The sequence below is a fragment of the Bidens hawaiensis genome, unplaced genomic scaffold, assembly GCF_021521415.1.
Source record: "Bidens hawaiensis isolate Kalapana, Puna unplaced genomic scaffold, B.hawaiensis_p1.1 tig00002866_1, whole genome shotgun sequence".
Classification (NCBI taxonomy): Eukaryota; Viridiplantae; Streptophyta; class Magnoliopsida; order Asterales; family Asteraceae; genus Bidens; species Bidens hawaiensis.
Genome location: NW_027491154.1, coordinates 1,284,300 through 1,295,330, shown reverse-complemented (window position 1 = coordinate 1,295,330; position 11,031 = coordinate 1,284,300). Strand labels below are relative to the sequence as shown.

Here is an 11,031-nt window from a genome sequence, read left to right as displayed (position 1 = left end):
TAAAAGCTAAATTACTAGAGGCCTTCTGATGGTGAAATGGAGATAATCGGGTAGATCAATGACTCGTCAGTAATCATATTGAACACTAAAAAAAAGAAGTTAAACTACTACAGGGTAGAGGCCATAAACCTACCAAACCAAAAATCAAACCGCTTTAAAACCTATTAGGTAGAAACCGGTTTGAGACCGACGGAAACCCTAGGTTCGGAAACCGGTTTGTAATTTTCTCCACTAAAACCGGTTAACCGAACCAAAACCTAGTCAACAACCAGTTTCAACCCTAACTAAAACCGATCATAAACCGGTTTTAACTTTTGTTGATCAAATCGAACCAGTTTCAACCCAAACCGGTTTGTCCAACTCTACCAGAGGGAGTGAGTTGTGGAATTTGAAGTTTGAAGGGTGTAAAGTGAAAATAAGAAAACAAGCATCCATCCATCCATCCATCCATCCATCCATCCTTTGGTGTGTTGGAGTTGGAGACACTTGGAGGTCAAGCCATTAATTATAAAATAAAATCTAATTAATAAGCATGTATATATAGTAGATATACATATAATATATTCTCATTCTCCAAAATATAGAGAGAGAAAGAAACAAGTGTTGTGTTTGTGTAACTGTGTGTATGTGAGAGAGAAGGAGAGAGTAGCTAATAAAGCGGAACAAGAGGCAAACCGAAGTCGAACGTGATGGTCAATTGCCTCAACACCTTCAAAGCAGCAGTTCGTTGTCAATATCAATCAACTACTAGCTACTTCAAAACCCCAATTCTTTCTTCCAGCTGAATATTAGTAATTAGATTAGGGTTTTCATCATCTCTTCAAGCTAACCATCAGTTCTTGATTTTGATATCCATGGAGTTAAATCTCAAGAATATTAATCCGAATAACCTTACAGCTACAGCCATGAAGAAAGATGATCAACCAAAAAGGGTTTGTTTGGAGTGTGATAAACAGTTTACTTCAGGCAAAGCATTAGGTGGTCACATGAGGATTCATCTTCAATCTCAACCCAGAACAACAAATTATAAAAACCCTAATTTCACAAAACCATCTGGCAAACCCAGTTATTACATGAACTGTGTGAATCATGAAGGTAAACCCACTTGTTCTCAATGCGGTAAAACTTTTCTTACCATGAAATCACTCTTCGGTCACATGAGGTGTCACCCTGAGCGTCTTTGGCGTGGCATTCTACCGCCACTGAACACTCCGGCAGCCGTCGTACGCCGTCGTGATGATGAGGTGGTGGTGGATTTGACCAAGTATCTACGCCGGTGGCCGGTGACGGAGCGTAGAGGTCGTAAGTCGTTGTTGAAACCAGCTGATCATCAAAACGACAACAACGACGTCGTTTTGTTGGAAGCAGTTGAGGATTTGTTAAGCTTTGCTAACGCCGGCGGTGATTCCGTTACGGAAGAAATAGACAGTCAGTTGCATAAGGTAAAGAGAAAGAAGAAGAAGATGAAGCTGATGATGGATTTGGATGTTGACCGTAACGCCGTTACACTTCCGTTAGCACCGGTAACGGAAGAACTAGCTGTCAATAATAAGTACAAATGCACTAGTTGTAATAAAGGGTTTGCAACTCATCAAGCACTTGGTGGACATAGGTCAAGTCACAACAAATACAAGTTAATTACTTCAGCAACTGATCATCATATTCAAGAACATGATCAAGTGCATCAATGCAAGGTTTGCGACAAGGTTTTTGCAACAGGACAGGCTTTAGGTGGTCACAAGAGGTGTCACTGGGGTGGGGTGATAGCTAGTGAAAGTGCACAAGCTTTGTCTAGTCAGATTACATCCGCCGAAAGCGGCCGAAAAGTTCTTGATTTTGATCTGAATGAGATGCCTCCAATGATGATGATGGAAGAAGAAGATGATGATCAATATGCAAGTGTTAATGGAGTTAATGGGAATGGGTATGCTTCTTCTTCATATAACTCAAACATGGGTTAGTTAGTAGTTAATTAGTAGTTGTTTTAGTGATGTTTGTTTAGTTCATAAACTGTTAGCTTTTGTGTTGAATTTTGTTCTTGGTAAAGTTGATGGTGAATTGCTGATGATGCATGGGTGATTGGAAAGTTCTAAAATGCCCTTTTTTTGTTTGTTTGTTTGTTTGGATGATGATGATGAGGGTGTGATGTAAGCATGGTTCCTAAATGCATATGTACTAGGAATATCTTTTGAGTTTATGAACTGTGATTTTGTTGAATCAAATCAATCAATTACTGAGGTTTCTGTGATTTTGATTACAACATTTTGCAAAGATTTTGTGTAAGACCATATCCAATGGCTCCACAAGGACCGTCCTTGTCTTACGCGTATTGGAAGAGAAGCGATGGAAGGACAGCCCGAGCGTAGAGTGCCCATGTATAAAGATGATGGCGTACGAGTTCTATGGGAGCGGAGGAGGGAGAGGCTAAATACACCCTAGAAGGGAGAGAGAAGGACATGGCAACTGACACGAAAGCGCATATCAGGCAACTGTCTCATTCCTCATTTTCAACACGTCCATATGTTTCTTTCTGTCCATGAAGATCCTTGTGCACGCCTTGACCTCGGAAACCAACACCATTTTCGCTCTCTCTTCCACCTTCTTTGCGTAAAATGATTATGATATTTTGATCATATTTATATAAATATTGCAAGGCTAGGAAGATGATAAAACAGCTCAAGTTTAAATATTATTGTGAAAAGTTATGTAATAAATAATTGGTGAATGTGAGTAGGAAATCTAGTTAGAAGTTGTGAGGTACCTAACACAAAAGGTGGAGGTGATATCGGAACAAGTCTTGATTGAGAAAAAGTCAACACATGAAACTCATTTTGTGGGGCAGAGCAAATTACCATAATGCCCTTCTCATGCTTTTTCATACAAAGAATCGTGTTTCAAGTCGTAAGTCATAAGTCACGAATTAGAGATATGAAACATGACCAATGATGATGTATGCTTGTTTATGAAAATGATTATTTTATTCTAAGACTCAAAAATGTGTTATTTCATCTTTTAATCCTCAAACCGATGATGATATCAAAACTCATTAAGGCTAGTTGTTTTAGTTTAGTTAATTAAAGCGTCATATCACTGTCACGTGGCTGTGAGACTTTAACTAACTCACCCGTTAAATCACATGCCGTGATGGTTTAACTAGATATTAAATAAAGAAAAAAACAAAACAAAAAGAAAATAAATATGACTGGTCATTTGGGGTGGCACAACCATTTGCCCCCTTTTAGTGCTCATTATTGTGTTACCCAGACCTCTTTAACTACACGGCATGATATAGCCGGCGTTAAGGGCGGGCCACGTTGGCTTTGGCCTGCTTTGAAACCCCACAAGAAGCAGCCAAAGCGTACAAGTAATTTGATAGATCCTTAATACCTCCCTTTTTATTATTAATGCAAGATAGACGTGTGAAATGATGTGTAAATAGAAGGTTGATTGGGTGAACAGTGAAGACTTGTTTGTTAAACAAGAATCTTAGGTTACCTTTTTAGATTTTTAATAGTATGATGACATGGGGATTACAAAAGTCTCCACTATCCATACCGTCTATAAAAATATTAAAGCATATACCCATTATCAATTTGAAGAGATTTTTGGGATAGTCCCATTCCACAATCCACATACTTAAAGCACTTGTAAAAGGTCATGTACGTGAGAAGTACGCCTAATGTATATAGACACATAATGGGAGTTACATATAGTGCATAACAAGTTAAATAAACGTCGATTAGTCGATATATGTGTTTGGTCAACTCTTGTATAATATAAATTCTAAAAGCCTCAAAATCATAAGTTCGAGAAATCACGCACCATTGCATGAGCCGGCGCATCTTTGTATCGATTTAGACACACTGTGTAACTAGTTTTTGATGCGCCTAATATAGAACACTTTCAAAATATAGTTTTTTTTTAACAATAGTATAATGCTATAATACTCAAATTCAAGTTTAAACAAATATTTGCTTTCGTAAACGTTTAGATATGAAACCACTTGAAGTCATGTAATTTTGTACACCACGAGGCACTACCGACTATTGACGTTGGACGTTTTTCAAATTTACACAATTTCTATAAGATGATGTTTTTCAATACTTTTGATTAACCGGTCCAAGACGCATATTGTGTCCAATGGTCCGTTCCATACATGCAATCTAGTTTTCACATTGAACACAAAGGGCTCAAGGAAGGACAAGTGAGGGGGGTTGGAAATATCGAAGTGGTCCTGAAGTTTGTCAGGTCTCATTTCTTGACTTTGTGACCAATTCAAAATCAAGAAAATAGCTGATGGCTTAGCAGCCACCCATACAGAAACGACACTCAAGGTCAGCTTCTAAATCCATTCTTTTCAAGAAATGGCAAATCAACTTTACCAGTCTTCAGAATTTAGCCCAAACAATAGTTAAAACTTAAATAAATTAATAATACTTTCACTTTCTACCTCAAATTTTGACTATTGCAATCACACAAAAGTAAGCATGGCAAGACTGGCATGTCATGTAAACTTAAGGGTCAAAATGGATTCTAGTCAGATTGGATTCGGGTCAAAACCGGTTATGAGCAAAATAGGTTGGGTCAATCAGGTCATTTTAAAAATGTATCAATTTGGTTCATTTCAAGGATGAGCGACTCTCGGGCCGACCCGAAAAATACAATGAACCAACTCAAGACCAACTCGAAATACCTACAATTGGTCCAGTACTCGGTCCTTGACTTTTATGCAATTCTGTTTCGGGCCCATATCCAATGGTTAGCCATCAGTGCTTCATCATCACAAATTCTGTCATCGTCATCATTATTGAATATTTGGGTTTGTTTTGATTGTATCTCATCATCATCCGATCGTGTTCTCTAACCGACAAAAGCATCTTAACAAGTTCGCTTTGCTTAACAGGGACATGCATATATATAACGGTATGAATCAATTTAACATTATTGGATACATGTAATGGAATAGACAACTATGACGAGCTCATCCAGACTAACTTCTGTTGTTATCGACCCTGGGCCGATACATGCAAAACCGACACAGAATACCCAATAAACCCTAAACTGACCCAACCGTAAATGTTCAGGACCTCGGTTTACCAGTGGCGGCTAGCAAAATGGACTCAGTTAAAATAAGTTGTTTTAGAAACGTATCAATATAGGTTAACCAGTGGCAGCTAGCAGCCGGTAGAGTAGGTGGCTTATATTATCTTTTCCTACATCAAATTGACTATTGTAAATTTGTAACCAAAGTGACAAGAGAAACACAATTTTTGATTCAAGAAAATGACTGCCTACAATTCTTATTAAAAAAAGGAATACAATATTATGATGAATGTTACAACAGGGCAATACTTATGAGTAACTTAATTAAGTGGGTACAACCTCAACAATTTGAGGCGACGATTTCAGGTAAAGGGTCACAAACAATAATATAAACTGGATCACAAAACATAAAGTAAATCTACAAACTCTGCTTGGCAGTTTCTTTACACTTTCTTTCATCTCCAACTTGTCGTCCTGCTTCTTCGTCTGCACGTCTTCCGATAACACGTTCTTTTCTTGTAACTTAAGTTGAATTTCACGCAACGGCCCTTCAATTAATCTTCTAGTGGTTGCAGTAATTACCACATTTTCCACATCAGCTTGGATCATTTTCATTAAGCAATCTTCCATCTCAGTCTTAAAGCCTTCAGAACTTAAAGCCAGTTCCAGTTCCGAAATCTTGGCATCCTTAAGTTCAAGAATTTCACGCAACGGGTCGTTAATGAGTAATGGATCATCTTTCCCAACATCCCTCCATTTCAGAACTTCTGCAGATCATAAAAGTTACATCATATGCATAAAAAGTTAATAAAAAACACACCGAGGTCAAACAATCTACCTTTCTCGAATTCCTCTTGAGCAAAATGGAGTCCTTTGATAGACTCCACAAGAGCGTCATCGGACTCAACATCACTTTTTACAAATGCAACTTGTGCTTCTTCATTTAAATCTTTATCATCACTTGACTTTTCATCATATTTCGCACTCGGTTCACTCTGTCTACTTCTGCTTGCTAAACTGTTACTACCCTGCACAAACACCACTGCCGAATTTGAGTTCGAGTTCAAACTTTCCTCCTCCTGCATATTAAAACCCCGCGGCTTCTTCCCCGATCCAATCCTACTTCTCGGAGGACTCGCCAAAGCAGTCGAAGACCTGCTACTTAAATCCGAATCACCATCACCATTACCATTCACCACCATTTCACGAACCGGCGAAACATTCCAATCACCATTTTCTTTATTATTAATAAGATTAGTTGTTTTCATAGCAAGTTCTCTAGGTATCCTCTTCCATTTCCTCAACCCCTGCCTTTTATTATTACTAATACCAACAGCAGGAGCAACTGATGACGTAGATGATGACGTCTCAACAGTTACAGAAGGTGAAACAACAATAACGGTTCCATTATTAATATTAATATTATTATTACTAACATCTTCAACAACACGATTCGCGCCATTGAATTTTAATAATAGTTTAGTTCCACTTTCTCCGAGATCTCTCGATTCTCCAGACGAGATAGACTCCTTATTATCATCCATTGATTGATTGTAGTAATATACATACATACATACATATATAACAACTAAACAATTCTACTATACAAAATTACATGGAACAAAATTAGAGAAACCCTAGTAGAGATGAAGTGTGAATTAAGAGTACCTTGGATTCCATAATGAGCGTTAAGTTAATTTGGGGAAAGTGGATGAACCCTAAATTGGGAGTGGATTAATATTATTGTAGCCATGAAAATATTGTTGGAAGACTGGGAAGAAAATAAAAAATAAAAAATAAAAAATGAAAAATGAAAATAGTGGCAGTTAATGTAAATAATAAATATAAAGAAATGGATAATATAAAATGGAGTGGTTACAGCGATGGTATCGGTAGTGGGCCAACGCAGAGGTCATAACTAGAGATGGCCAAAAAAACCGGTTGGGCAACCGGTTTACCGGTTTAAACCGGAAACCGGTTTTTACGAAAACCGGTTTTTTAAAAACGGTTTGACCGGTTTACAAACCGCCGGTTCGTCTTTCGGTTACAAGTTCTAGATCCAAAACCGGTTAACGAACCGGTTAATGGAAAAACCGGTTTTTTTTATTAACCGGTTATGGAAAAACCGGTTAACCGGTTTATAAAAAAACCGGTTTTTGACCGTTGTGGAAAAACCGGTTAACCGGTTTCTCCATAACCGGTTAAAAACCGGTTTTTGAACGTTGTATAACGGCTATATGCCCGTTTTTTTTGTTTTTGGACCGTTTTTTTTTTTTTTACCATTTTACCCCCACAAACATCTATATATAGTTTAGGTTGGGTATTGGTTAGATCGCACTCGATTATACAACTCCAAACGCTCTAAACGTTTATTTCATACGCGATTATTTTGTTATCTCACGCTCAATTATACCACATTACCACTCCATACGCTCTTATTTCGTAGTCGTTTATTTCATACTCGAGTATACCACTCTTATTTCGTAGTCGATTATCATGGCCTCCCAAAGTGCTGCTTCATCCGTCAACATGGGTGCCTCGAACACGGGAGAAACGGTCGTTCGGGTCATCCCCACGAAACGAAACCATGATGTTTGGCAACATTTCGACCTATGCGAAATGTCTAACGGTAGCCAAAAAGCTCGATGCAAACATTGTTTGAAGTTTTATGGCAAAGATGCAAACTCCACTTTAAAAGCGCATGTACAAAGGCCCTTTTGCAAGGCCTTGAAGGACGAATCGGGAAGTAGTTCGCAGCCGGAGATGACGAATCAATGAGCGGTGTTTACGTACGACGTTGAAGCGGTACGTCAACAGTTTTCAAACTTTGTGATTCAACAAACACTTCCTTTCTACCACTTCGACAACCCTCAATTCACGGAGATGATGCGAAACTATGTTCAACCACGCTACCAACACGTAAGTCGTTCGACCCTTAGAAGAGATTGTCTTAAAGCATGGAAAAAGGCTAAATCCGAACTAATTTCATACTTTTCAAACTTACAAACTGGTGTAAACTTAACAACGGATGTGTGGTCGGTACCTCATGGTTCGCCCGACTCATACATTTGTGTGACGGCTCATTGGGTTGACCCCGAGTCGTGGCAAATGATGAAACGAACCGTTGCGTTTCAATTGTTTGATTACCCGCACACGGGTAGAAATATTTTTCAAATCTTGGATAAAGTCATTCGACAATACAAGATTGAACATAAAATCTTTTCAATTTCGTTTGATAACGCGTCCAACAATACGGCCGCGGTTGGCAATTTAAAATTAAAGTATAAACCTATTTGTGATGGAGCGTTTTTTCATAGCCAATGCATTGCACATATTATCAACTTGGCCGTGCAAGATGGGTTAAACGTGAACGAAACGCAAAGAAACAATTTTAAAATAATGTTACGAGATGTTTTTAGCAACAATAAAACATTTTCAAGATACAAAAAATTTTGTGTAGAAGCTAATTGTCAATGGTTGGGGCCAAATTGGGATTGTCCAACAAGATGGAACTCGACTTGTAATATGTTTGAGAAAGCCATCCAACAAAAAGAATCATTAATTGCGTTTCATCAAATTTTGTCAAGTAGGGGTAAATGTGCACCGTACGATCCTAGAAACTGGTTATTGATTGAGATCGTTACGGAGGTCCTTCAAATTTTTAAATCTTGCACAACTAGTTTATCCGGGGTTTACTATCCAACAAGCCCCATTGCTTTACCAAAAATTGCTGTCATGTGCACAAAGTTGAGTGAACTTCATTGTAGGGGTGCACCTTATTTTGATATGGGTGTAAAAATGAAAGAAAAATTTAGAAAATATTTTCAAGAACTACCCGCTGTTTTGACATGTGCTGCTGCGTTAAACCCTTGCATCAATGTTGGTGGTGTTGAAGCTTTAATAGAAAAAATTTGTGATGAGCTAGGGTTAAACGACGATCAAAACCCCTATTATAACCAAACTTTAAAGAATGCTTTCAACACCACCTTGTCAAACATGTATGATGTCTACCTTACAAAATACGGGTCGTCTTCCCAAATTCATGACTCGTTAAGAGCTGTTGCCCAATCCCAATCCCAAACCGACCTTGAAATGGGGATGTACTACATGATTTGGGAAGACGCCGGTAAACGTCAAAAGGTAAACACCCCAAGCAGTGAACTTGGAAGGTATGGTGGTACCAACTTTGTGAAACACATGACTCCGGATGAATTTAGAAGTCTTGATTTGCTGGCTTGGTGGAGAGGTAAGGAGGATGAGTTTCCGATCCTCGCCGCCATGGCCAAAGATTTACTAACGGTCCAAGCTTCCACGGTAGCTTCGGAGTCTGCTTTTTCTGTTTCTGGCAGGGTTATATCGATTAGGAGGACTCGACTCACTGCACCAGCTATAGAGATGTCGATTTGCTACAAGGATTACTTGGACTCTTTAGATAGGGCACAACATCAACGCTCACTCGAGGGGGAAATGGAGTATGAAGCGGGCTTGTATGAAGACGAGGTCAATGAAGGACACACTCAACCAATGACCGATGAAGAAGCCGCGTACGACGATTACCTAAGAAATAGCTCGGGATCGGGTAGCGAAGAAAATTAGTTAAAGAAACAGCAAACATGGAGGCAAATCATGAGTAAGAAACAGCAAGTTGTTCATGTAATCGTGTCTAAGCATTCTTTTTCCTAATATGTGATCTTATTTACTTGTTGATTTGGATTTTTCTAATTTAGTTAAAGAACAGCAAACATGGAGGCAAATCATGAACAAACTGCGATTGGGAACAACAGGAGCATCTGCTAGTTCACGATTTAATGTTTGTATTTTTGAGTTAAATCATGAACAACAGTTCTTGGCAGAGATTTCTTCAGTGTTAATGATTTAATGTTTGTATTTTTGAGTTACGAATATGCGATAACGTTTTAATGTTTGTATTTTTAATGTAAAAACTATAAATGAAAGTTATGTGTTTTTAATCTTTGGTTTGTTGAAAACACATTCACCAACACACACTCATACTCATCTTCCAAGCAAAGAACCCTAACAACGAAAGCAAAGAATGGCCGCGGTCAGTCCGTTTTGCCTTGTAGTTACCGTTTTGCCTTGTAGTTAGTAACTACTAGTTACCGGTTTGTTTATACTGTGAAAAAATAATGGTCTTCATTAAGTACAAAATATAAAAAACAAATATTCGTATTTGAAACCGCGAAATTTTTAAAAAAACCGGTTAATAAAAAAACCGGTTTATTAACCGGTTCTAACCGGTTTCTAAACCGGTCCTAACCGGTTAGACCGGTTAGGGTTTTGACAGCAAAAAACCGGTTATTAACCGGTCCGGTTATTAACCGAACCGGTTTTTTTCCGGGCCAAAAAAACCGGTCCGGTTAATAACCGAACCGGTTTTTTTAAAAAAACCGGTTTGTGCACCTCTAGTCATAACCGTCACGCTGGAAGTCACGTGACGTGGGGACTTATGGCTTATTTCTCATTCTTTGAATATTGAGTTGGATTATATGTTTCTTTTTTCTTTTATAAGTGCACATGTAACAACTAACAAATAAAACTTTGAATCCTTCACTTGTCTGGGTTCATCGGGTGTTCAAAATTTGATTCGAATTCGAAACATTTGAAATTTGATCCGATTCAAACTCGTATATGAAGATTTGAATTCGATTTCAAAATGTTCGAATTCGATTCAATTCGTATTCAAGTATAGTAATCGAATACGAATTCATGAATTTTTATTCGATTTGATTCGAAATTCGAATTCAATTTATATAACATTATAATATATATATTTAATTTATTAATTTGGGTCAAATCCTTAAATAATAAATGTCACATAGTAATAAATCCCAATAACCCATACTGATATTTCTTAATTTTGCCAATACTTAATTTTGAACTTATTTTCATGTGGTATTTGTCACACACCCTTCTAGGGCCTAGGAGTGCGACCCAACAGTTGGTACCACAATTGTAAATAATCAGAGT

At 37.9% G+C, this 11,031-nt stretch overlaps 2 protein-coding genes across 2 annotated transcripts; one reads left to right on the top strand and one right to left on the bottom strand.

Moving 5' to 3' along the window:
• Positions 1-889: 889 nt before the first annotated feature.
• On the top strand, positions 890-2,440 carry LOC143621461 (zinc finger protein ZAT9-like). The gene has a single exon (XM_077092881.1). It carries the CDS (start codon positions 906-908, stop codon positions 1,959-1,961), a length of 1,056 nt encoding a protein of 351 aa, XP_076948996.1. The 5' UTR covers positions 890-905; the 3' UTR covers positions 1,962-2,440.
• Positions 2,441-5,014: 2,574 nt separating this feature from the next.
• LOC143621404 (uncharacterized) lies at positions 5,015-6,587 on the bottom strand. Its single transcript, XM_077092837.1, has 2 exons — positions 5,882-6,587; positions 5,015-5,810 (listed from the first exon to the last, which is right to left on the bottom strand). Exons 1-2 carry the CDS (start codon positions 6,585-6,587, stop codon positions 5,368-5,370), a joined length of 1,149 nt encoding a protein of 382 aa, XP_076948952.1. The 3' UTR covers positions 5,015-5,367.
• Positions 6,588-11,031: the final 4,444 nt, after the last annotated feature.

Coding starts and splice junctions, on each gene's coding strand:
- LOC143621461 (XM_077092881.1), top strand. CDS start 906: ATGAAGAAAGATGATCAACCAAAAAGGGTTTGTTTGGAGTGTGATAAA.
- LOC143621404 (XM_077092837.1), bottom strand. CDS start 6,587: ATGGATGATAATAAGGAGTCTATCTCGTCTGGAGAATCGAGAGATCTC. Junction 5,811..5,881: donor TCAAGAGGAATTCGAGAAAG/GTAGATTGTTTG, acceptor TATGATCTGCAG/AAGTTCTGAAATGGAGGGAT.